The following is a 27,009-nucleotide window of genomic DNA, read 5'->3' on the forward strand; positions in this document are numbered from 1 at the left end:
AAAACAAAAAAATTTTGTAACTAAGAAGGACAGTCATATAAATATCACAAAATCCTTATAGTAGTAAACTTCAGGTACTCTTTCAGGCTGTGTCTAAGAGTTTATTGATTTTCACCTTATCTAAAATTCTAAAGTATCTAGAAATTAAAAGATATAACCTCATAAACCTTCAGCTATCCAGAAAACTCAGGTATTTTTAATTACTTATTCCCCCAAAAGTTCTGACCAACCATGGCCTTATAGGGAACTAGTGAAAAGCTGTTCTAAAGGCAGCCTGTAGTCTTGAAATAGCCATTTCTTATTCTATTAAGAGTTAAAGGGAAAAGACATTTTAGGTTAAGAATGAGGAAAAACTTCCAAAATATTAAAAAATACATGCAATTTCTTGACTATGCTGTGAAGTGACAGCAAAGAAGCCTAGTCTAAACCATGGGATCTTACCCTGTCACTCCACCAGGGAACTGCTCATAGCAGTGGGGCAAGTCCGTCCATCTACTTCAAAGGCCCCTGAACTCCCTTTCCCCGTTTCAGGCTCAGATATGCACACCCACTTTCTGCCTCCTTCATCTTTCCACTACCTCAGGAAGGAGGCTCTAGCCATTATTCCCTGGCCTGTATCTCCTACATCTTCCTCTCTTCTGATTTCTCTTCTCCAGGATTAAAACATGTTCAAACATCCCCCACCTTAAATAAGATTTTTTTTTTTTCTATATCACATCCTCTCATAGCTTCTTTTCTGCATATCCCACTGCCTAAACAATAGCCTGGCTTGAATGCCCCATGTTGTTGCTCAGTCCCTAGTCATGTCCCACTCTTTGCAACCCCATGGACTGTAGTACACCAGGCTTCCCTGCCCTTCACTATCTCCCAGAGTTTACTTAAAGCATGTCCATTAAGTCAGTGATGTTATCCAACTATCTCATCCTCTGTCACCCTCTTCTCCTCCTTCCCTCAATCTTTCCCAGCATCAGGGTCTTTCCCAATAAGTTGGTGCTTTGCATCAGGTGGCCAAAGTACTGGAGCTCCAGCATCAGTCCTTCTAATGAATATTCAGGGTTGATTTCCTTTAGGACTGACTGACTTCACCTCCTTGTTGTCCAAGGAACTCTCAAGAGTCTTATTTAGCACCACAATTCAAAAGCATCAATTCTTTGGTGCTCAGCCTTCTTTATGGTCTAATTCTCACATCCAAACATGACTACTGGAAAAATCATTTGTGTGCTAGCTAAGTCACTTCAGTTGTGTTCAACTCTTTGCAACCCTGTGGACTGTAGCCCATCAGGCTCCTCTGTCCATGGGATTCTCCAGGCAAGAACACTGGAGTGGGTTGCCATGCCCTCCTCCAGGGGAATCTTCCCGACCCAGGGATCAAACCCACATCTCTTCCATCTCCTGCACTGGAAGGCACGTTCTTTACTAGCACCACCAGGGAAGCCCTTAGCTTTGACTTCATGGACCTTTGTCAGCAAAGTGATGTCTCTGCTTTTTAATATGCTGGCTAGGTTTGCCATATCTTTTCTTTCAAGAAGCAGGCATCTTTTAATTTCATGGCTGCAGTCACCATCCGCAGTGATTTTGGAGCACAAGAAAATAAAATCTGTCACTGTTTCTACTTTCCCCCATCTATTTGCTGTGAAGTGATGGGAGCAGATAGCATTATCTTAGTTTTTTTAATGTTGAGTTTTAAGCCAGCTCTTTCACTCTCCTCTTTCACTCTCTTAGGCATCTCAAAATTGGTATGTGCATAACTTAACTTGCCATCTTCCTCGGCCCCCAGAACATACTCTCTGCTCATCTCAGTACAAATCAGCTACCCAAGCCATAAACTGGCATCATCCCCACCCTCATCATTCCCACCCTCTGCATATAATCACTTGCCAAATCTTTTCCTCTGTAGATCCACTGTAACCTGTTCATCTCTCTTCATCCTCACTGCCCGAACCATAGTTGAAGCCACTTCCACCTCTTACCTGGATCATTGCAACAGCTTCTTAACTGGTGGCCTCCAGTCTCACCCTCCTCCAATCCCCTCTCTTCGATGAATCCAGGATTTCCACAAAGTAAATCTGGTCTTTATCACTCTTCTGCTTAAAACCTTTCCATACTGCTTATCCCTTGCATATAGGGTAAAGAATGAACTCCTTGGCTTGGCTTCAAGGCCTTTTACAAGGGTCCACATCTTACCACTAGAACCTCTTGCCATCATCCCCACCAACCACACACACACACACACACACACACACTAGAACCTCTTGCCACCATCCCCACCAACCACACACACACACGTGTGTGTGTGAGTGTGCACGTGCACATTTTCTACTAGGTCATGTTCTGCTCTCCTTTGCTTCCAGGCCTATGCATGTGCTATTCTCTCTGCATGTGGAGCTTCATTATTCCTTTAACCTGGCTAATTCATCCTTTCAGCTTACACACTGCTTCCTCTAGGAACTTTTTTCTGATCCACTGCTCTTTTCCCAGTCCCCATCAAGTCTGGGGCTGGTGGTCTGAAACAGATGTTATTGTTGGTCCCATCCACACATCCTTGGGCTTTCTTTGGAAACCCAAATAACTGTCACCCTAACACATAGCAAGTCATAAATTATTGTTTCCTGACTCCAGAAGTCTTGATCCAATGATAGACCAAAGGTAGTGTATAAATAGTGCCCTCAGTCCAAGGAGATTACACTGACTTAATAACGCACATTAATTGACCACCTTCTCTTCCATGTATCACTTCTCCCCTCCTTTCGCAGTACTTTCTGCGATCACTTCCCAAATAATCTACTTGTGCTCTAACATCTCTAACATTTGCCTTGGAGGAAATAAACACTGCCCCTAAGACATTGCTCCTGCTCTGCTCTCCCTGTGCCCATCATGCTGGTCATCACACTGAACAGTAAGTGCCTTGTTGGCACTGTGCCTACATTATTAGATGTCTGTGTTATATATCCTGTGTATCTCCAGTACCTACTCCAGTGCCAAATAAACACTGTCAACACTTTAAACAGATATTTGTAAATAAATGGATAACTGGATAGACCCATGGATGCAGGGAAGTATGTGCAAATGGATGAATGGATAAATGACTGACTGACTGAATGAATCCTTTCAATTAGATTGACAACTTGACCTGTCCCCCTGAGCAGTGCTCAAATATCATAAATTCTTTGGCCAAAACTTGCCTTTTTTGAAGAATCTTCATCAGAATCTGATCCTGGAATCTGATCTTTCCCAGACTTTCTTAAAAAGAAGGATTTTCTTTTCTTACTACCAAATAGCTTTCTCTTCTTTGGGGAAAAAGATGATGCTTCAAGGGAATTAAGTGAACTTCTGTCAATTCCCATGGCAACCAGAGCCTTAGAAAGTGAACAAAAGCAATTAATGAACAGATCACACTTCTCATAGAACACTGCAAACGAATTCCACCTTGGTGAGCATTCTCCCCTCTCTTCTGGTAGCACTGGACCATTTCAACTGCAAATTGCCCAACTGGAGTATGCTATCTTTACCATTGTTTATGTGGGGAATGTGTCCTGTTTGTTCACAATATTGCAGCCCTTGAAGGCAGCGTTGACTCTTCAATATCTCTGTGCCACCAACCCTTAGCACAGTGTCCTGTATGTGCTAGGTACTCACAAAATGTCTGTGTTTAATGATGCAGATATCAAGCACTTAAGAGGGGTTTCCTCCTGACAAATCTCTGCAGAGGATGAGAAAAAGCATAAAACATGATCCCTGCCTTGAAATCTTAAAACTGAATCTTGAGCTCTAAGAACCGGGAAAAACAAAATCAAGATTCCAGGGAAACAATAAGAAGGGCCTGTAAATATAACAGGAATTACAAGAGAGGAGAGATGATCATGACTGTCATCTCTACAGCCATCATGATTGCTTTCCAAACACTCTCAAGCAAAGTCCCTGGACACAAACATCTTCAGCTTCCCACAAGAAAGCCTAGAGAAGAGCCTTCCTTTTCACACACATGTATCTAGCCAGCAATTTTGGATCTGTCTTTGAAGGCTCATGTTCAGAAAGCCAAAGATCATCAAAATCCCTTTCTCAAGAACCCTGTTCCTGGGCATCTTTGTGAGAGACTGTAGCAGAGCCAGCTGCAAGGGGCTTAAAAATTCTCAGAAAATCACTAGTTGGGAAAGCACTGTACAGGCCTTGTACAGAAACCTTAAGTGTCAGACCCCACAGCCTCTGGGATGCCCCCAAGCAGACCCCATTAACAGATATCATGTGCCCCTACCTCCTTCTCCTCCTTCAACAGCTGCTGGGCTTCCTGAAACATCTTCTCCTTGGCTTCTGTTTCAGCAGCTACATTCTTGTTCTGTTCCTCATAAGTCATGGTGACAACAGCCAGGGTTAAGTTAACCAAGTAGAAAGAGCCCAGGAAGATGACCACCACAAAGAAGAGGACCGAGATGAGCCCTGAGGTACGCACGGTCTGCAAGGGACAGAACACACAGGGTGACTTCACCTGGAGCAGAGATTAGACAGTAGTAATTGGTCTCTCCCCAGCCCTGATTGGCTCAGCTGCCCACAACCTCATCTATTGCCTCCCCCACCAACTGGAGCTTCTGATGCTCTGTCCCTCAGTAAGGAAATACCATCTGTACGTTCACACAGAAGTCCTAGTGACTTGACTGTGACTTTCTCATGGGTATTTGTGTTTTTTTACATAAAAATGGCAAGAGAGAGCAATGCAGCATGAAGGCTGAAGTACTAGTGGTGGAACTGCAGTCAGTGGGGAATCTGGTGAGGGCTGATATTTCTAGGAAGAGTTTTTTGTACTCTTCTTCCAGATATCACATTTATAGTCTTTTTGATGTTTCTAATGGAATTCTAAAAAGAGAATTTAACAGTACAATTGTTAAGGATAAAAAATACATGACAAAGGTGAAGGAGAGATGGTTGGTTATAAATAAACGATAGATAAGTGGTGGAAAGGGAGAGAGGGAGGCAGGGAAGCAGGGGGCGGCAGAGGGAGGTGGGGGGGGGGGGCGGGAAACAGAATGAATAAATAAATAACCTGTCGATAAAGCTTCTCCCAGGAATCTTGGGTCATAAGCCGGAACATGGCAAGAAAAGACCAGCCAAAGTTGTCAAAATTTGTGTAGTTATAGTCAGGATTTTTGTGGCTATCTCTGCATTCATATTGTTCAGGACAAGCCCTAGATATTGGAAACAAAGGAACAGAGAAAGAATTACATACTCTGCAGCCGGGTTCCCCCCACCACACACACACCCTGCCCAGGGCACTGGTTCTTCCAAGAACAATGAGCTTACACTCAAAACCCCTAGGTGAAGAGAACATTTGTAGAGTGTCATCCCTTATCTTCCAAACCTCCTAGTCTATGTCTAAACATGGGTATTCATAGTCTCTTCTCAAATAGATTGATTAGAAAGTTCACATTGGCAGTTTTTCATTAAAAAATGAAGTGTAGTGACTTAGTGAACAATTTACAGTTAAAAAAAAAAAAAAGGACATACAATGAATTGATGTCTCTCTCCCCAGATACCCAGTCCCACGTTCTAAAGGCACAAATAAGCAGTTACTTTATTAATTTTCCAGAAGCCTTCTATGACTATAAAAGCACATGTCTATCAATATATATCTTCTATAATACATGAACATGATCATTCTTTGAAGACTCTCTTGCACTTTGCTTTTTTTCATGGAATGATACTGACTGGAGGTCTTTCCATATCAGCATACAAGGAAATGTCTCATTTTCTGTGTGTCTTACATTTTTTGGATTTTTATAAATGTTTTGCTAATGCTGAATATTTAGATTACAATTGTTATCAGCCCCCTATTATTACAAACATTTGGGTTTTACTTTAAAAACAGTAGATATCTTGCATATGGGTCTTGCCCACATCACCAAAACACACCTCACTGAGTGCATTTATCAAATACACTAAGAATATGTACTTTTTTAGTTTGAAATATAGCATTCTTATCAAAGTAACACACGCTGTGGTTTTAAAAACTCAAATGGCACCACAAAGCTTGTAATGAAAACCACTCCAGCATTCTTCAACTGTCATTTATATACCCCCAATTCAACAACTTTTAGCTCTTTCAGGTCCATATCTCTAAATATGGTGCTTTTACTGGGAGGAGATCAAGATGGCAGAGGAGAAGGATGCTGAACTCACCTCCCCCAGTGAATACATCAAAAATAGGTCTAGGGTGGGATGATTTGGAAGAATGGCATTGAAATATGTATAATATCGTATATGAAACGAATCACCAGTCCAGGTTCAATGCATGAGACAGGATGCTTGGGGCTGGTGCACTGGGATGACCCAGAGGGATGGTACGGGGAGGAAGGTGGGAGGGGGTTCAGGATGGGGAACACGTGTACACCCGTGGCAGATTCATGTTGATGTATGGCAAAACCAATACAATCAGTTAAGTTCATTTCAGTCGCTCAGTCGTGTCTGACTCTTTGCGACCCCATGAATTGCAGCACGCCAGGCCTCCCTGTCTATCACCAACTCCCGGAGTTCACTCAGACTCATGTCCATTGAATCAGTGATGACATCCAGCCATCTCATCCTCTGTCATCCCCTTCTCCTCCTGCCCCCATCCCTCCCAGCATCAGAGTCTTTTCCAATGAGTCAGCTCTTCGCATGAGGTGGCCAAAGTACTGGAGTTTCAGCTTCAGCATCATTCCCTCCAAAGAAATCCCAGGGCTGATCTCCTTTAGAATGGACTGGTTGGATCTCCTTGCAGTCCAAGGGACTCTCAAGACTCTTCTCCAACACCACAGTTCAAAAGCATCAATTCTTCGGTGCTCAGCCTTCTTCACAGTCCAACTCTCACATCCATACATGACCACAGGAAAAACCATAGCCTTGACTAGATGAACCTTTGTTGGCAAAGTAATGTCTCTGCTTTTGAATATGCTATCTAGGTTGGTCTTAACTTTCCTTCCAAGGAGTAAGCGTCTTTTAATTTCATGGCTGCAGTCACCATCTGCAGGGATTTTGGAGCCCAAAAAAATAAAGCCTGACACTGTTTCCACTGTTTCCACTGTTTCTCCATCTATTTCCCATGAAGTGATGGGACCGGATGCCATGATCCTCGTTTTCTGAATGTTGAGCTTTAAGCCAATTTTTTCACTCTCCACTTTCACTTTCATCAAAAGGCTTTTGAGTTTGTCTTCACTTTCTGCCATAAGGGTGGTGTCATCTGCATATCTGAGGTTATTGATATTTCTCCCAGCAATCTTGATTCCAACTTGTGTTTCTTCCAGTCCAATGTTTCTCATGATGTACTCTGCATATAAGTTAAATAATCAGGGTGACAATATACAACCTTGACGTACTCCTTTTCCTATTTGGAACCAGTCTGTTGTTCCATGTCCAGTTCTCACTGTTGCTTCCTGACCTGCATACAGATTTCTCAGGAGGCAGGTCAGGTGATCTGGTATTCCCATCTCTTTCAGAATTGTCCACAGTTTATTGTGATCCACACAGTCAAAGGCTTTGGCATAGTCAATAAAGCAGAAATAGATGTTTTTCTGGAACTCTCTTGCTTTTTCCATGATCCAGCGGATGTTGGCAATTTGATCTCTGGTTCCTCTGCCTTTTCTAAAACCAGCTTGGACATCAGGAAGTTCACGGTTCACATATTGCTGAAGCCTGGCTTGGAGAATTTTGAGCATTACTTTACTAGCGTGTGAGATGAGTGCAATTGTGTGGTAGTTTGAGCATTCTTTGGCATTGCCTTTCTTTGGGATTGGAATGAAAACTGACCTTTTCCAGTCCTGTGGCCACTGCTGAGTTTTCCAAATTTGCTGGCATATTGAGTGCAGCACTTTCACAGCATCATCTTTCAGGATTTGAAATAGCCCAACTGGAATTCCATCACCTCCACTAGCTTTGTTTGTAGTGATGCTTTCTAAGGCCCACTTGACTTCACATTCCAGGATGTCTGGCTCTAGGTTAGTGATCACACCATCGTGATTATCTAGGTCATGAAGATCTTTTTTGTTTGTACAGTTCTTCTGTGTATTCTTGCCACCTCTTCTTAATATCTTCTGCTTCTGTTAGGTCCATACCATTTCTGTCCTTTATCGAGCTCATCTTTGCATGAAATGTTCCCTTGGTATCTCTAATTTTGTTGAAGAGATCTCTAGTCTTTCCCATTCTATTGTTTTCCTCTATTTCTTTGCATTGATCGCTGAGGAAGGCTTTCTTATCTCTTCTTGCTATTATTTGGAACTCTGCATTCAGATGCTTATATCTTTCCTTTTCTCCTTTGGTTTTCACTTCTCTTCTTTTCACAGCTATTTGTAATGCCTCCCCAGACAGCCATTTTGCTTTTTTGCATTTCTTTTCCATGGGGATGGTCTGATCCCTGTCTCCTGCACAATGTCACGAACCTCAGTCCATAGTTCATCAGGCACTCTATCTATCAGATCTAGGCCCTTAAATCTATTTCTCACTTCCACTGTATAATCATAAGGGATTTGATTTAGGTCATACCTGAATGGTCTAGTGGTTTTCCCTACTTTCTTCAATTTCAGTCTGAATTTGGCAATAAGGAGTTCATGATCTCAGCCACAGTCAGCTCCTGGTCTTGTTTTTGTTGACTGTATAGAGCTTCTCCATCTTTGGCTGCAAAGAATATAATCAATCTGATTTTGGTGTTGATCATCTGGTGATGTCCATGTGTAGAGTCTTCTCTTGTGTTGTTGGAAGAGGGTGTTTCTATGACCAGTGCATTTTCTTGGCAAAACTCTATTAGTCTTTGCCCTGCTTCATTCCATATTCCAAGGCCAAATTTGCCTGTTACTCCAGGTGTTTCTTGACTTCCTATTTTTGCATTCCAGTCTCCTATAATGAAAAGGACATCTTTTTTGGGTGTTAGTTCTAAAAGGTCTTGTAGGTCTTCATAGAACCGTTCAACTTCAGCTTCTACAGCGTTACTGGTTGGGGCATAGACTTGGATTACTGTGATATTGAATGGTTTGCCTTGGAAACGAACAGAGATCATTCTATCGTTTTTGAGATTGCATCCAAGTATTGCATTTTGGACTCTTTTGTTGACCATGATGGCTACTCCATTTCTTCTGAGGGATTCCTGCCCACAGTAGTAGATATAATGGTCATCTGAGTTAAATTCACCCATTCCAGTCCATTTTAGTTTGCTGATTCCTAGAATGTCGACATACAATATTGTAAAGTAATTAGCCTCCAATAAAATAAATACATTTATTTAAAAAGTTAGGTCTACATGTGGAGCAATTCTCAATGAAACAAACTGGACACTAGCAGTAAACTGGATATAAGAGTCTAAAGAAAGATCCACACAGAGTCAGGTAGGAAGGGAGGGGAAGCAATTAGGTTGGGACTCACACCCATAGGAAGGGACACAGAAGAAAGGGATATCAGAGGCTCAGAGATCCTTCCTGGGGGGTAAAGGGTTTGAATATCATCCTGGGCAGGCCAGCCCTAGGGTCTAACACTAGGACAAAAAGTTCCCTTAGCTGGTTTGAAATCTAGTGGGATTTACAGGAGGGCTATAACAAACTGAGACTCTGCTCACAAGGACATACACATGTTTGCTTAATCTCAGGAATAAGGTACATGCCCACTCTCACCACTTCTATTTAACTTGATATTGGAAGTCCTAGCCATAGCAATCAGCCAAAAAAAAGAAATGAAAGGCATCCAAATTGGAAGAAAAGGGACTTCCCGGGTGGTCCAGTGGCTAAGACTCTACATTCCCAATGCAGGGGGCCCAGGTTTAGTCCCTGGTCAAGGGAAGTAGATCCCATGTGCCACAATCAAGAATTCACATGCCACAAGAAAGATGGAAGACCCCTAATTAAACATAAAAGCTTTTGCACAGCAAAGGGAACCATAACATTAGTCGCTCAATCATGTCTGACTCTGCAACCCCATAGACTGTAGCCCACCAGGCTCCTCTGTCCATGGAATTCTCTAGGCAAGAATATTGGAGTGGGTAGCCATTTCCTTCTCCAGGGGATTGTCCAGACCAAGGATCAAACCCAGGTCTCCTGTGGCCTTTACCATCTGAGCTACCAGGGAAGCCCAAGATGAAAAGACAACCCTCAGAATGGGAGAAAATAATTGCAAATGAAGCAACTGACAAAGGATCAATCTCCAAAATATACAAGCAGCTCAGGAAGCTCAGTATCAGAAAAACAAACAACCCAGTCAAAAATGGGCAAAAGATCTAAACAGACATTTCTCCAAAGAAGACATACAGATGGCTAATAAACACATGAAAAATGCTCAGCATCACTTACTATGGGAGAAATGCAAATCAAAACTACAGTGCGGTATTACCTCATACAGTCAAAATGGCCATCATCAAAAAATCTACAAACGATGCTGGAGAGGATGTGCAGAAAAGAGAACCCTCTTGCACTGTTGGTAGGAATGTAAATTGGTAACAGCCACTATGGAGAACAGTATGGAGATTTCTTAAAAAACTAGGAATAAAAGTACCATATGACCCAGCTAGCCTACTACTGGGTATATACCCTGAGAAAACCATTCTAAAAAACACATGTACCCCAGTGTTCATTGCAGCACTATTTACGTAGCCAGGACATGAAAGCAACCTAGATGTCTATTGACAGATGAACAGATAAAGAAGTTGTGGTACATATAGACAATGGAATATTATTCAGCCACAAAAAGGAGTGAATTTGAATCAGTTCTAATGAGATGGATGAAACTAGAGCTTTTTATAGAGAGTGAAGTAAGTCAGAAAGAGAAATGCAAGTATCATACATAATGTATCTATATGATCTAGAAAATCTACAAAAATGGTACCGATGAAACTATTTGTAGGGCAGGAATAGAGACACAGACATAGAGAACATACTAGTGGACACAGTGGGGGAAGGAGAGGGGGGGAATAATTGAGAGAGTAGCATTGAAACATATAATTACCATATGTAAAACAGATAGCTAGCAGGAATTTCCTGTATGACACCTGGAGCTCAACCTGGTGCTCTGTGATAACCTAGAGGGGTGGGATGGGGTGGGAAGTGGGAGGGAGGTTGAAGAGAAAGGAAACATATGTATAGCTATGGCTGATTCATGCTTATGTATGGCAGAAACCAACACAACACTAGAAAGTAATTATACTCCAATTAAAAATAAATAATATATTTTTTTTAAAGATGGAAGATCCTGTGTGACACAACTAAGATCCGGCGCAGCCAAATAAATAAATATTCAAATTGGAAGGGAAGAAGTAAAACTGTCACTATTTGCAAATGATATGATACTACAGATAGAAAATTAAAGTCTCCATCAAGAAAACTGTTTAGAACTAATAAATGAATTCAGTAAAATTTTAGGAATCAAGATTCAGAAATCTGTTGCATTTTATATACTAAAAATGAACTGTAGGCATATATGTCCTCTTGACGATCATTCTAGAGAGCTCAACAAACCTTGTATTAGATTATAGTCTAATATGTCTAATAAGTCTGACCTAATCAGAACCTGTGACCACTACAAGACTTCCCTAATTTTACAGACAGCGTTACATCTCTGTTATTTCTCTCTGTATTTACACTCATCACACTTTCAAGAATTTACTGTACATCTCTCTTCCCTGAAAGATGTCAGTTTCAAGAGGGCAGCACTCCTTTATATGTACTTGGATTCCTAGGACCTAAGACAGAGTTTGGCATGCTGTTGGCCCTTGATACATATTTATTATTGATAAATGAATGTAGTCTATTTCATCAGAGTGCCTAGCATATTATCTTAATTTGAAATACACTCAGACTTCCCTGGTGATAAGGAGATAAGAATAGCCTACCAATGCAGGGAACATGGGTTCAATCTCTGGTCTGGAAAGATCCCACATGCTGAGGGGCAACTAAAGCCCATGCGCCACAACTACTGAGCCCACTCTCTAGAGCCTGGGAGTGCAACCAGTGAGATCCCTGTGCTCCAACCACTGAAGGCCATGCATCCTAGAGCTGCACACCACAACTACTGAGCCTGTGTGCTGCAACTCCTGGAGCCTGAGCACCTAGAGCCTGCGCTCTGCGACAAGAGAAGTCACTGCATTGAGAAGCCCGCACACCACAATTAGACAATAGCCCTGCAAACCACAACTAGAGAAAGCCCATGCACAGCAGTGAAGATCCAAGGAAACCAAAAGAAAACAACATCATCAGAAAGAAACACACTCAATAAATCTTCACAGAATCTCTCAACTCAGAGGACTACTAGAATAAGGAAGGATATCCCCAGAGGGCTACTAGCTGCTGAGGTGAATGTGTATGAACACACATAAAATAGTGTGGGCAATCAGGGGCAGTGGTGGTCACAGATCAACAAATAGAAGATGTATGCTGAGATGTCTTGTGTCAGGGCCATGTCATTGATCAGTAAATAGGTCTAAATGGGGCTTTCAGTCACAATATCCTTTCTGACCTTTGATGGTCTTGCATATCCACTCCATAAAGTTGAAATATCACTATGTTTTCAGTAGGTTTCTTACCAGATACAAATTCAACATAATTTGGGGGAGAGTACAGTTCTAGACATTGGGAAATAATTTCTAATTTAGTAATGCATGTCAAAATTTGTTCAGACACTTGAAATAATCAGTGGTGTTTGAGGACTATCACCACTGTTTGCATAAGTCATTAGATGAAGACTGTTTGCCACATCACTCCAAATAGATAGAATGAAGAATATAAACATCTTACCTGTTGCCCATCCACATGCCACACATTTTGAATTCAGTGGACTCTTCCTTTTTAAAGCAATAGTCTGAGGGGGGAAAGAATTATAAACTCAGGTTGAAAAAAATAACACTGAAAGGAAAGAGAATAGCAAATATGCCAAATTATGCTAGAAAAAGATGGTCCATAATCTTCCAAAATGATCAAGGTGATCAAAGTGATCCCAATGAAATGATCCAGAGAGAAACTAGAGCCTAAGCCCTCAGGATGATGCAAGAAAAGAAGAGGGAGAAGGAGAAGGAAGGAGAAATAAGAGGAGGAAGCAGTGACACGATAACCACTTTGCTTCTCAGTACATAGAACTGAACCAGAGACCACCCTTGGGAGAAGCTGGACACAGGGTCAGCCCATGAGAAGCTCAAAAACCAAGACAGACGTGGAGAAAGTATGGCCACATGAAATTCAGGACACATGAAATTGATACAGGGTTGACCTCAGAGTGGAGAGGGGGCAACATAAAAAGAGCAACATCACTGAAGAAAATACTTGGGTAGAGGGAGGCACTGTGGGAAGTTGCTGGTCTCCTTTGACCAAAGCCAGGCACTCTGAAGGCATCTGTAAAATGTGACAAGGAAGTGGGCGGATATGAAAGCTGACACCACTGTTATAGATGTGCAACTTCAGGCTTTTCCTTCTCCATGAAAATCCAGAGAAGGAGGCAGTTCTCTAAGAAATTCACCTGCCCACATGAGAATCCTAGAGGACTCATAACACAGACCGATAGATAGTACAAGTGGGGATAAATAAAAAGTAACCATGCACAAACCAAGAAGTGAACAGTGGGGTGTTTACCTTGATAGTAATCTTGATAGTGATGTTTACAGGAATTACTGACACATTTGTACCTCAGATTTCCCATGAAGAGCTGCTGACCTACCAGGGCGAAGATGCTGAGGCAAAAGAGAGCCAGGATCATCACATCGACAAGCTTCTTCACAGAGTGCAGCAAGGCCCCAACAATGACCTTCAAACCTGAGGAAGAAAACAGGTGTGGGGAGAAGACCCCTACTCACACACGCACTTAAGACACAGGCAAGGAACAGTAAGGCTTCCAAAGTCGTTTGATTGCAGGCTGGCCTTGGAAACTGACCTGACCTGGAATTCTGAAGCTGAAAGTTCTAGTTCCGACTCTGTACCTGAAAAGCTATTTGCCATCAGAGCCATCCACTGGTCTAGGACTTGACCTCTTTATCCCGCCCTATAGATGCCACAGGGTTGCTCTGAAGGGCAAGTGAGAAAACTCTGAGCAGAAACTTGCCACAAAGACATAAGCTATAACTTGATGACAGCTGTGCAGTCACTTCCCTGACTGGGGGTCACAGGCAACATTAATGCCAAAGTGAAGAACTGAAGCTGCATTTAACATTTGGTAGCTACTGCCTACACTAACACACACAAGGCGCCTGGAGATATGGCTAAATTGGCGGGTGGGGGGTGGCTGCAAAGAAAGCTGGAAGAGGGAGCTCTGCCTGGACCCCAATCATGAAGATGTCTGAGGGAAAAAACTCAGATTACTACTTATAATCAGGGCTTTTTAAAAATTCATTCAAGAAATATTTACCAAGCACCTTCAAGGTCCATGATACAGTGTTTGGCTGCCAGAGTTACAAAATAAAAAGGACACAGTCAGGCAGTGTGTCAATAAATGTTTAAAAATCAGCTTTCTGCAGAGAGGGGAGGACACAGGGAGAGTCCCCCTCTGCAGCATTTACAAAGGCCCTGGTTTGCTACATTCTGGAGTGTGGACCCTTCTCCTCCCTCCACGCACCCCTCTCCTGGTTTGCTCAATTCTTGAGTGTGGATCCTTCTCCCTCCACACACCCTTCTCCTGGTTTGCTACATTCTGGAGTGTAGACCCTTTTCCTCCCTCCATGCACCCCTCTCCTGCAGCTGCTTTCAAGCCACCACCGTGACAGCCCTGGACACACAGTGGGAAATAGTCTGCTGGGGAATGAGAACAAGTCAGTCCCGGTACAATACTGATTCACAGGCTCTGCTCTCAATGGGTTCTGCTCTCTGGAGAAAGAAATTAGCAGATGGCATCTCTAATGTGTGGGATGTCACTGAGTGACAAAGTTTCAGCATAAACCATGAATGGTAGACTTGAGAACACAAAGCAGCATCTGATGGGAGGCCAAGCCTGCCACGACAACCTTCCCACCAAGGGTGATGCTCCGTGAGGAGGAGACTTTGGACCAAGCTGGGACATTCACTGGCTTCACCACTGCACTCATGTTCATGCCAAGATCGTGCTTTCCCTGCACGGTCAGGGGCACCAAATGTAAAAATACTCTAACCTCATCTATGCTTGATTTTTTATCTATAACAAGAGGCTTGCTTGTGTCTTCCCCAAAGCAAGATGATCTGGATGAAAGGTAGTTGTGATTCCAGAATTATTTTTACATAGCCCCATAAAAGATTGTATCTTATACTCTTCGTTCCACAAAAAGCACTGGACTCAGTGGAAGAAGGTAAGGGTGGGATGATTTGAGAGAATAGCATTGAAACATATACATTATCAGATGTAAAGTTACCATAATGGCTCAGTGGTAAAGAATCTGCCTGCCAGTACAGGAGACACCAGAGAACATGGGTTCGATCCCTGGATCAGGAAGATTCCCGGAGAAGGGAATGGAAATCCACTCCAGTATTCTTGCCTGGAAAATCCCATGGACAGAGAAGCACAGCAGGCTATGGCCCAGGGGGTCGCAAAGAGTCAGAAATGACTGAGCATGCATGCACCATATGTAAAATAGATGACCAGTGCAAGTTCAGTGCGTGAAGCGGGGCACCCAAAGCCAGTGCTCTGGACAAACTGGAGAGATGGGGTGGGGAGGGGTGTGGGAGAGGGGTCCAGGATGGAGGGATACATGTATACCTATGGCCAATTCTTGTTCATGTATGGCAAAAACCATCACAATATTGTAAAGTAATTATCTTCCAATTAAAATAATTTAAATTAAAAAACAAAAAGTATCCAGGGATCTCATGTAGTTCATGAGTCAAAATGGAGAGTGTGTTTACCTGCTCAGAGATGAAGAAGGGAACACAAAAGTTGCTAAGTGACTGCCTGAATGTGTATTTATATTTTATCCACATGAGATATGAGGGGCTCAGCTCAGGCAGAAACCCCCAAATCCACCTGGGAAACCAAGGTCCACCTTGTAAAAGAGGAAGAGAAAAGGAAAGAGAGACAAGTTCTACATAAAGTATCCTCTGTCAGTTTCTTCATCACCATGCTGTTGTTTTTCTGGAGTTTCCAAAAATAGTCTACTACCTCTGTATGAAAAAAGATTCAAATTGCCTGGAGTTCTGATAAAAGAGACTGGAAGAAGAAGGGAAGAAGAGAGGAGGGAAGGAGTCCAGAGAGAGAATAACTTTTAATACTTTTTTTGTAGAGGACAGGAGAAGGAGAAGACTGTGCCACAATCATCTCATTTTTGATAAACTGGAATTCATAGTTACAACCCATCCTGGGCTTCACCTTGATCACAGAGCTGATCTGGGTTCCAGGAGACCACTTTTTCTCTCCTTCCTACTTTACTGGTGGCTCCTATTCATCTCCTTTGCCGGCTTTTCCTCTCTCCCCTCCCCTTTAGGGTCTCAGGGCCTCGTGGGTCTCAGTCCTGTGTCCTCTTCTACTTTCCATCTATGCTCATTTTCTTTGTAACCTCATCAGATTCCATGGCTCTAAATATCATCTATAGTCTTCTAATCTCTGAAATGATACCTGCAGCCTTGAACATCAGCTTGTATTTCTAATTGCCTGCTTGGTACTCTGACTTGGATGTCTCACAGCCATCTCAAACAGAATGTGTCTGAAGCTAACCCCCAATCTGACCCCTGAGGCCTGCTTCTCTCACAGTCTTCCTTTTCTCATTCAGAGATGATTCCATCTTTCTAGTCACCCAGACAAAAACCTTGACTCATCCTTGACTCCTCTTTTGCTCACATCATGTATACGGTCAACCTGTCAGAAAGTCCCACTGTTTCTACCTTTAAATTTATACAGAATCTGACCACCATTCACCTACTCCTCTTCTACTGCCTGATCTGAGGGCGCCACTGCTTCTTGCTTGGATTATGGCAGTGGCCCCATGTGTGAGTTTGGGCCCTCTGAGAAGTAGACACTCTGAGACCAGATTACTGGAGATTTGGGGGGAAATGCCTATGAGGAATAGTCTGAAGGGAGGGAATGGAGGGTGGAGAGAGCCTCAGACTGTGACCCAGAGCTGACATCTGGAAAAGGAGAGCAGGAAGGAAGCAGGATAGATAGGAAGGGCTGCAGACTGCAGTGCATATGGGAGATAGTCTCACCCTGGTTACTGAGAAGCCCCTGAGTCAAAGTCCCCCATAGAGAAGTCCCATACCCTTTAGGGGTGGGCCTGCACTAGCGCTCCCCAGATGCAGGGAAAGCATGATCTTGGCATGAACATGAATGCAGTGGTGAATCCAGAGAGGGGGCAGCTGGGACCTTTCATCAACTGCGCTCCCTGCAGCAGGAGATCTGAGCAGCATGCATCCATGGTAACCAACATGCCACCTGCTTGGTCTTCCTGCTTCTTCCTTTGCTCCCCCAAGTTCTGTTCCCCACACAACAGCCAGAGTAATTCTTCTACAGCCTGAGCCAGGTCATGGGACTCCTCTGCTCAAAGCCCTTGCATGGCTCCCTTTTCTCTCAGAGGAAAGCCCAAGACTTCCTGGGACTTAGGTGCTTCCCCTTCACCTCTGTGGTCCTTCCTCCCCCACCTAGACCCTCACTCTGTCTGCTCCAGCCCCATCCACATCTTTCATATTCCCTGGTCTGTGGACTGGCTGCTTCCTAGGCTCTGGATACTCTTCCCCATATGTCTGCTTGTGAAACTTCCTCACCAATTTCAAATCTGCTCACATCTCACCTTTCCAATTGACACCTATACTAACCACCCCACCGAAAACTGCAACCTGCTTCCTTGAACCCCATGACTTCCAAGAGCCATCATGTTACCTATTTTTCCATTTCATTTTTCCATGAAAAAGCATGCCATATAATTTATTTATTTATTATAGTTATCACTTCAGTCCATTTCCCAATCCCCCACCTAGAATGTAAACTCCATGAAGGCAGGGACCTTTGTCTGTTTGCTCACCAATATATCCCAGGCAGGTAGCACAGTGCATATCAGGGGCTCAGTACATATTTGTTGAATGATGAAATAAATGAATAAAGAGCATTGTTTGTTAGTTTTTGGTTTACATGACATATTTAGAAATTTTAACTATTCTCTTCTGCTAAGAGTCAATGTTGAAAGTTAGAGTGACTTACCTGAAATTACTGAAATTGCTTTCAAAGCTCTGAATACTCGGAAGGTACGCAGGGATGACAGACTGAAGCTGCTGTCATTGATATATGGAGAATATGATACAAATCTATAAGACAAAGCACAAGGAAAGTCCAGGCTTGCTCAGTCATGTATCTGTCCTACACATCTCCACAAAAGTCCCAAGTAATTACAGCCTGGGTTCTGTCCACCAGCATGAAATCTGCAGCCTCCCCTTCCAGCCCCACCATCATCTCAAGACCTGGCAATGTCACTCTCTATTGCTGTGGACCCAGGGACCATAGATTGCACAGGGACTCTTCTCAGCTGATCTTTATATTTGGACATAGTTGGGGATTCCTTGAAATAGTCATGGCAGCTGTAGCTACATTCATGGATAACAGAAATCAACTTAAACATTTATTGACTTGCTACCAAGTTCCAGGCCCCAGTACACATCCCTAAGGTCTCTCAACCATGTGGTCAAGTCCAGAAGGAACCTAGGCAGCCTGGCTTCAGAGCCCGTATTCTTCAGCATTGTACTATACCACCTCTCAATAACATCTGACTATTGACCTTGAAATGTAAAACTCTGAAATTACTAGTACTTACCTCAAAGGGCTTTTGTGAATATTAAACAAAAATATACGCAAAGTGCTTAAGACAATGGCTGGTACTAATTAAATAAGGTTGGGTTTATTATTACTGTGCTGGCAATGGGCCATTGTTTCTCTTGCTTTTTATTTTGCTCATCATTCAGATGCCAGATTGATGTCCTCTCCTTCAAAAAGAACTTCAACTCTCACTCTTGCTATATACAACAACTAACTCAAAATGGACCATAAACATAAACACAAGAGCCAAAATAATAACACTTCTAGAAGGAAACATGACAGAAACTCCTTGAGCTTTCAGTAGACAAAGATGTTCTAGACCCTTTGTTCCCGCTCCATCTTCTGACAGCCAGAACGATGCACAGCATCCCATGCTAGCACTAACTGTAGCCGGTTTTAATGGTCATGCTTCACTGGGCTTCCCTAGTGGCTCAGATGATAAAGAATCCACCTGCAAGGCAGGAGACCTGGGTTTGATCCCTGAGTCAGGAAGATCACCCAAAGAAGGGAAAGGCTACCCACTCCAGTATTCTTGCCTGGAGAATCCCATGGACAGAGGAGCCTAGAGGGCTACAGTCCATGGGGTCTCAAAGAGTCGGACACGACTGAGCGACTAAGCACACACACAAATGCTTCATATCCCCTCTGAACTGCTAACAGAGTGAGAATCATGAATGATGGTTTTCTCATTATCACAACCCTGGGTCCACAGAGCCTGGCCCCATAACAGGTCAGTGTTTGGTGAGTAAATGGCTGAAAAAGTAAGACCATGAGTATTTGACCAGAAATGGATTTGTGGGGGATTCCCTGGCAGTCCAGTGGTTACGACTCAGCACTCTCACTGCCATGGCCCAGATTCAGTCCCTGGTTGTGGGGTGGGGGGGGAACAGATAGAAAGGATGAAGTGGATTTGTGTGTGTGAAGTCCTCTGGCCAGTTGGCTACATGGTGCAGTTCAGTGCCAACCAACTACTTGGCTGTACTCAGCCACTCATGTGGATCCACAAAGAACCCAGATGGAAGCCAAAGGGCTTCTTTCCCACCCCTAGTCTCTTCAGCAAAAATCTTAACATTCTTACGCTGTTGCAATGACAATGGAGTCCAGCCAGTTCCACGGATCTCGCAGGAAAGAAAACTCATCCAGAATAAAACCTCTTGCCAATATTTTAACTAATGCTTCAAATAAATAAATCCCAAGGAAGACATACCTACAAAGCAAATCATCCAGAAGAAGAAATATGATAAGTGATGTGAAACACAGAGAGCCCCTCTATCTGATCTGACCTTCATGAGGTTTGATTCCATTTTAATGTGACATTTAACATTACGGTCTTAGCAAATCAGAGTTCAGAAAGGCAAGGTCCTCAAGCAAGTTCTGATATTTGGGATTTCTGATAAACAGGTCCATGCATAAAGTTGCAAAGCTGTTTTTAAATCACTAGCTTCATAGCCATTTTCTTGAGAAAAGTTTCAGCCAGCATGGACAGTCTTTTCAACAAATGGTATTGGGACAGCTAGATATCCACATTTAAAAGAATGAAGTTGGACCTTTACATCATGTACAAAAATTAAACTCAAAATGGATTAAAGCTAAATGTAAGACCTGAAACTATAAGAGTCCTAGAAGGTAATATTTGCAAATCATTAATCTGATGAGAGGTTAATATTTGAACTACATAAAGAACTCCTACAAAGTCAACAACAAAAAAATTAAATAATCCAGCTTTAAAATGGCCAAATGACTTGAATGAACATTTCTTCAAAGATTATATACCAATTGCCAACCAGCCTATGAAAAGATGTTCAGTATCACCAATCATCAGAAAAATGCAAATCAAAACCACAATGAGATATCACTCATACTCACTAGAATAGCCACTTTTAAAAAAAAATAGAAAGTAAGTGTAGGTGAGGATGTGGCAAGATTAAAACTCTTGTGCACTAGTGGTGGGATTATAAAATAGTGAAACCACCAAATATTTAGCATGAAGAACCTTCAAAAGATTAGAATTACCATATGATTTGGCAATTGCACTTCTAGGTATATATACAAAATAACTGAGAGCAGAGTCTTGAAGAGATACTTGCACAACCATGTTAATAGCAGCAGTATTCACAATAGCCGAGAGGTAGAAGCAACCCAAATGTTCACTGACAGATGAACAAATTAATAAAATGTGGTACACACATACTATAAAATATTACTGAGTCTTGGAAAGAAATCCTGTCACGTGCAGCAATATGGATGAACCCTGAGGTCATATACTAAGGGAGATAAGCTAGTTTAAAAAGACAAAGGTTAAATGATTCCTTTATATGAAGCACCTAGAGTAATCAAATACATAGAGACATGAAGTATAATGGTGGTTTCCAGGGAAACCTGGAGGGGAAGGCAGAATGAGGAGTTATTATGTAATGAGTACAGTTTCAGTTTTGCAAGATGAAAAATAGTTGTGGAGACGGAGAGTGGTAATCGTTGCACAACTGTGTGAATGTACTTAATACCACAGATCTGTACACCTAAAAGTGATTAAAATGGCAAATTTATGGTAATATGTATTTTATCACAATTAAAAAAAAGAAAACTATTTCCATTTTATTCCTTTAGTCCTTCATCATGTTCTGTCTTCTCATTTATTTCCCTTCTTCTCCTTCCTCCTCCTCCAAAAGATAATATCTTATTTCTCTTGTTATAATTCCAATAAAAAGTGCTTGGTTGGTGTGCACACACACACCATACACATACTGGTCCCACATCTGGGACAGAAACAATTCATTTGAACAATCTGCTGGTTCAGATTAAAAGAAGTGGACCTTTTTTGGTAGAATATCCAGTCATTGTTAGCCTTCAAAGCTAAAGAACTAAGGTCTTAGGAACTTGAAAAATCCTAAAGCAGCTAGTTACAAGAGCAGAAATGGTCATGAGGCTGCCTTGGGAAAGAACTACTTCCTGCTTCAGCTTTTTCCTAAACTGCTCACCTTTCAGGTGACAAATAAACACAGAAGCATAATTTCTGTGTGCCCTGAGATGCCATCTTTTAAACTCAGGTATAATTTATAAAAATTATGGGTCTTTTTTAAAAAAAGGCTGTAATTGCAGATGTGTAGGATTCTGCACGGAGAAGGCAATGGCATCCCACTCCAGTACTCTTGCCTGGAAAATCCGATGGATGGAGGAGCCTGGTGGGCTGCAGTCCATGGGGTCGCTAAGAGTCGGACACGACTGAGCGACTTCACTTTCACTTTTCACTTTGATGCATTGAAGAAGGAAATGGCAACCCACTCCAGTATTCTTGCCTGGAGAATCCCAGGGACGGGGGAGCCTGTGAGTCGGACACGACTGAAGCGACTTACAGCAGCAGCAGCAGCAGCAGGATTCTGCAAGTTTTCATCCAGATCTCAAACAAACGAGACAGCCACCTCTGACTTCAATTTCTGTCTAGCCATCTGGCCTTCCACCTCTCACCCTACCATTCTCTCTTTTCTAGCAGAAGCCTGGCCAATGGTGGGACATGCAGACCAAAATGACATCTGCTGTGGAATAGAACCATGCCCAGCAGGAAGCAGCGCTCGAGTTCTCCATGAGAGGGAGACTTCAACCCTCCAGGCAAATCAGGCCCACTTGGGTGTGTCACTGTCAATTCAACCATAGTTAGGGTATCCAGTCAGGGTCATGGATGTCCAGCTAGTAAACCCATTTCTAAGACTCTATTCTGAGAAAGTTTCAAAATGAAACTGACTCTGCCAGCATTGGTGTTGGGGATCTAAGATTATGGGTGACTTTTTCTTCTCTCCATAGCCAAACTCTGATATAATCATGATTCTTTAAGGTCTATTTGCTTAAAAACATAGGATAAATGTGTGCAGGAAAAATACTTACTCAGCATGGTCAGTTTTCACGTCAATGCTGCTCTTCTGATGAGCCAAGGCCATGAACACGCAGTTGATGATGACAGTACAGATGATGAACATGCTGAACAACGTGAGCGGGGCTGTTAAGGCAGGTGCACTGCAGGACGGCCCATGTCACTGGTTATTGTAGTAGAGGCTGCAGGGGTCCCTGCAGGACCCTTTTTCTGCAGAAGCATCTGTCTTTTGTGAGTGTTGACTGGAACAACCCACAGCTGCCCCCTTTCTTGAAGAATTGTCCTCGAATGGCAGCCTCTCACCCTGCAAGTCTACATGCCCTTGCCACACGTCTGACCCACAGACTTGCAAAAACTCGCCGTCTGGCTTTCAGGTGGGGCAGCTCTCTGATACAACCCATGCTCTGAAGATCCCTGTGGGCTCAGGCTGATGCCTGATGTAGCCTCAGCTAAGGCCCTGTCCTTGTTTGGCTCCTCCTTTTGCTCTATGATGTTTCCCTTTTTCCTTTTCCAGACGGCACTCCTCCACTAAATCACTTAATTAAGAATCCCATCTCAGGCTCTGCTTCTAGGGAACCCAACTTAAATAGATATTCCTTCCCGTTTTCCTGAGTACTTCATTATGTCTACCAACCCACGCCTGTCTTTTTCACATCTCCCCCGCCTCCCATCTGAAACTGCCAGGTTTCTTCTCATCGCCTGTAAATCTGTACTTTTAACACTAGAAAGTGTTTCCAAAAAAGCTTTAAATACTGTAGTTCTACCACAACTCATTTATCAGTTAAACTCAGTACACAGGTTGCCAACCTGGGTCTCAGCTTAGATGTTCCTTTCTTCAGGAGGCCATTCTTGACGCCTCCAAAGCCCAGCTGAGCCTCTCCTCTCCTCCGAGGCCTCAGGGTCCCAGACGGGGGCCAGCCCCAGCACAGCCCTGCCTGTCATGCAGTGGGGCCACTCAGCCAGTATTTGTTGAAAGAATGGGTTGTTTCCACTCAACAGACACATGACCCCCCCGAGCTTGTGCACGCTTCCCATGACCTGGATTTAGTAAAAGAAGCAACAAAAGGATATGAATGGACTGAGATTCTAATGGCCAAACTTCTGATTGAATTGAAAGGCCCCAAAATGAACAAGGCACGTTTGGCGCTGAAGCGGTAGATTGTTCTCTTTTTGTTCAACACCATAAATGTCTGCCAAAAAAAAAAAAAAAAAGGCAAAAAACCATACAACAGGAATTATATGCAGTGACAAAACAATATTTATCATGAGTTCATCTTAGAGAAAATTCAGTGGAACCATAGGTTGAGGTATGGCTTGTCATATTATGACAGCAGCTTCTGATTAGAGAGTTACCTTCTGAAGCCAGAGGTACTTTTTGAGCAGCTTACACTTCACTTTGGAAGCCAGTAGAGACCCCCCACCCATGTGGCTTAGGTCTCTCTCAGGGCTCCAAGACTCTGATCTGTTGAAAGTCAGTCCTCACGCCTAAAATAACTGTTGAGCTATGGACCTTTCACCCAGTGACATATTCTGGAGGCCACAGAAATGAAGTGCATGGGCCCTGCAAACAAATAAAAAAGAGATAAAGAGTAATAACTGGGTCAAATAAAACCCTTTGTATTGTACTATTTATGGAGATGAGAATTAGAAGAGAACTTGAAGAGACAGAAGTAGAACTGAACATTCACTGGAGTCTCTGCTGCCTTGTCATGGGTATAACCAGGGATGCCAAATCCAGGAAAGATTTGGTGCGCTTCTCACCCAAAGTGTCCAGTTGGGCCCTGCTGAAAAACACCTGCTTCCTCCTTGCATCTCTTCCTGGGCTCTGGGCATGAAGCTGCCTCTGGACAAAACCAATGACTCACAGGCTTCTAACATAACCTTCAAACCATCCCCTTTCCATATAACAGTCATCTGCTGTCCCCTTATCGGTTCCCAAGGCTGTTAGTTATAAAAGCCTTCATAGAACTAGGGTCATTCCTGTCTTCCATGTCACTGCTTTTTTCAGACTTGCAGAAAGTACTCCTTGACATGTAATTCAGCATGTTCTCAGACAGGGAAAACAGGTCTTGTCATCCAGGCACAGAAACAGCAGGTTAGCTGCCACCTTGGTTGAGGGGCCAGAACTTCAGCCACTGCCAAGCATCAGCTTCCTTCACTGAGTTGTGGAACTTGTCTGCTGGCCATCTGGCAGCAGGGAGAATGTGGACTAGGATGCTTTCTTTTTACTCCATAACAAAATGAAATGGGCTACAGGATTCCTTGAAAGCTATGAGCCCAGGAGTCTAAGACTCATTTTAGGGATTCCGTGTACTTCCTCTGGACAGAAAGATGATTTTAGGGCAGAGAGTAAACCTCTCCTGAGGTGGGTCACCCAGATTAATATGTGGCATGCTATGGCTCTATTTCTGTGCCCTTTGACCTAGATATTTTATTAATGCCTCCTCTGACTGCTTTAAATATTTCAACTAATGGTGTATTTAACTACACTTCCCAAGGTTTTAATGATTTAAAATATAGGTATTTCCTGTCTGCTTGCTGACACATCTCCACTCTTTTCTCTTTCAAAAATGGAAGCTTTGAAAGATAAGAAGTGACCTGTGACTACAGAAAGAACCCTTGGGTTTGAGTCCCAGCTCCACCACTAACGGGCTGCTTGACCTGGTGTAAGCCACTTCCCCATCAAAGCTTTGTTTCCCCATCTGTAAGGTGAAGTGCTAATGACACCACCCATGGCTCACAGGAATGCTGAGAGCACTGGCATGTGAGGCTGTGGGTGTAAGAGCTCCAAACAAGTATCATGTCTCCTGATTTAAAGGGAGGACCCAGATTTAGAAGAGATGGTCCTAGAACACCCACCCCAGCTGGAACAGAGTCTGTCCTCCCAGGATTCTCCATAACACACCAAGCTGCTGCCTACCTCCTGGGTTCCCTACCCAGACTTGAGGCAGAAGGAGGTCTCCTGGAGTTAACTTATCTCCAATGACTCTGCCTCTAAGAAGCCCCTGGAATCCTGGAGCATTAGGAGAGGGAGAGATAATGAAGTGTTTTTGTTCTTTCATCTCCTTTCTCCTTTCTTGTTCTTCCCACTCATACCACACTTTCCTCCATTACACAGTCCTCATTTGGCCTGGTAATCCCAAGTCTGTTCAGTTCAAGGACATACAAACCAGGCAATCTTCCTTTGGAGAAGTCAGTTTCTCATGGGTTATAGAGGACTTTCCTCACTGCCCTGGGTTTTTGACCAGCCATCAGAAGAGCTTGAGCTCATACTTCCTCATTCAGGAACCTCTTTGAGAAACTTTTATTAGAATTTCCCTACATCTAGGTAGATAAAACAGCAAGACTATCACGTATGGAGTTTACACAGAATCTGCATGTGCCCACTTGATTACAATATTCTTAAACTTTATTTATTGAGATCCTCTTATGTGTCAAGTGTTGATTTGGGGCTTTGACCTTCATATTAATAACCTAAAAAGCCTACTGATTAAGAGTTTCTCAAGGTAAACTTTAGTTGCTGAAACAGACATTCATGGACAGTGGTATTAATCCTTCATATCAGCATAATGTTTTACAGTTTATAAAGTGCCTCCATCGCATGTCTATGCTGTAATGAAGGGAAAGCAGGCATTGTTCTCATTTTACTGATTATAAAAGTGACAATTAGTGAAATTATTTACCCAAACTTATAAATTCAAGCACTTGAAATGGTCTGTATTCAACCTTTCTGACTGCTGGTCCAGTTCTTTCCTGACACCGTTTTACCCTTCTACTGCTCCTAGTCCTTATCTTCTCCAAGATATGCATTATTATAGAGATAAATTAGTACTGAAAGCCATTCTTAGGATTGGAAATCAAAGACAGGGTGACAGCAAAGGAGAAGTGGGGTCTGGCCTCTTTATAGCCCAAGGAGATCCTTGCAGTGCCAGTTATACTTTGTGGTTACAACACTCCCGTCTCCTCACAGAGGTACCTTATGATTGTGGTAGAATGGGTCCAGGTCTTCTAGGGGCTTTGCTATCAGGTCACGGGGAATGTCACCATAAAGCTTGGGCAACTTTCTGGAGACCTTTAGGTCAAGTTGAGGTCGAGGCTCGCGTTCTGCTGCTTTCCGATCTTTGGACTTATTTTTCTCCTTTTGGATGGCGATCCGCTTCTTGATTGCAGCCAAAGAGTCAGGAGTGAAGGGGCGGAAATTCCTCCCATCTGGAAAGATCACTGGGTAGCACCTGTCATCCATCTTCACCCTTGGGACAGAGACAAGCAGTAAATAGATTCTCAGAGAGATCTGGGAGGTAGAGATTATACTCTAATTTCTTCCCTGAGATTCTACTTTACATGGATAGAACCATGGAGTCTACAGAGTTGAGACTGAGATGGGGGGACCTGGGGAGCTCATTAGCTGTGTGGAAAATCAGAAAAGTTGACCATAATTGTGAATATACCAAGAATTTGGGGCA

At 43.0% G+C, this 27,009-nt stretch overlaps 1 protein-coding gene across 1 annotated transcript in view; it reads right to left on the reverse strand.

Annotated features, from left to right (window-relative positions):
* The window catches only part of SCN11A (sodium voltage-gated channel alpha subunit 11), an 81,561-nt gene extending 54,768 nt beyond the window's left edge, over positions 1–26,793 (reverse strand). Inside the window, exons 1-10 of the mRNA XM_061395970.1 lie at positions 26,523–26,793; positions 23,618–23,736; positions 22,561–22,662; positions 19,760–19,888; positions 18,073–18,176; positions 13,560–13,739; positions 12,732–12,795; positions 5,036–5,177; positions 4,253–4,450; positions 3,183–3,356 (exon numbers count right to left, since the gene is read on the reverse strand). Of these exons, the coding sequence (XP_061251954.1) occupies positions 3,183–3,356; positions 4,253–4,450; positions 5,036–5,177; positions 12,732–12,795; positions 13,560–13,739; positions 18,073–18,176; positions 19,760–19,888; positions 22,561–22,662; positions 23,618–23,736; positions 26,523–26,789 (1,479 nt within the window). The 5' untranslated portion in view covers positions 26,790–26,793. The remainder of the gene's footprint in view (positions 1–3,182; positions 3,357–4,252; positions 4,451–5,035; positions 5,178–12,731; positions 12,796–13,559; positions 13,740–18,072; positions 18,177–19,759; positions 19,889–22,560; positions 22,663–23,617; positions 23,737–26,522) is intronic.
* Positions 26,794–27,009: the final 216 nt, after the last annotated feature.

Source organism: Bos javanicus, chromosome 22 (assembly GCF_032452875.1).
Source record: "Bos javanicus breed banteng chromosome 22, ARS-OSU_banteng_1.0, whole genome shotgun sequence".
NCBI classification, from domain to species: domain Eukaryota; kingdom Metazoa; phylum Chordata; class Mammalia; order Artiodactyla; family Bovidae; genus Bos; species Bos javanicus.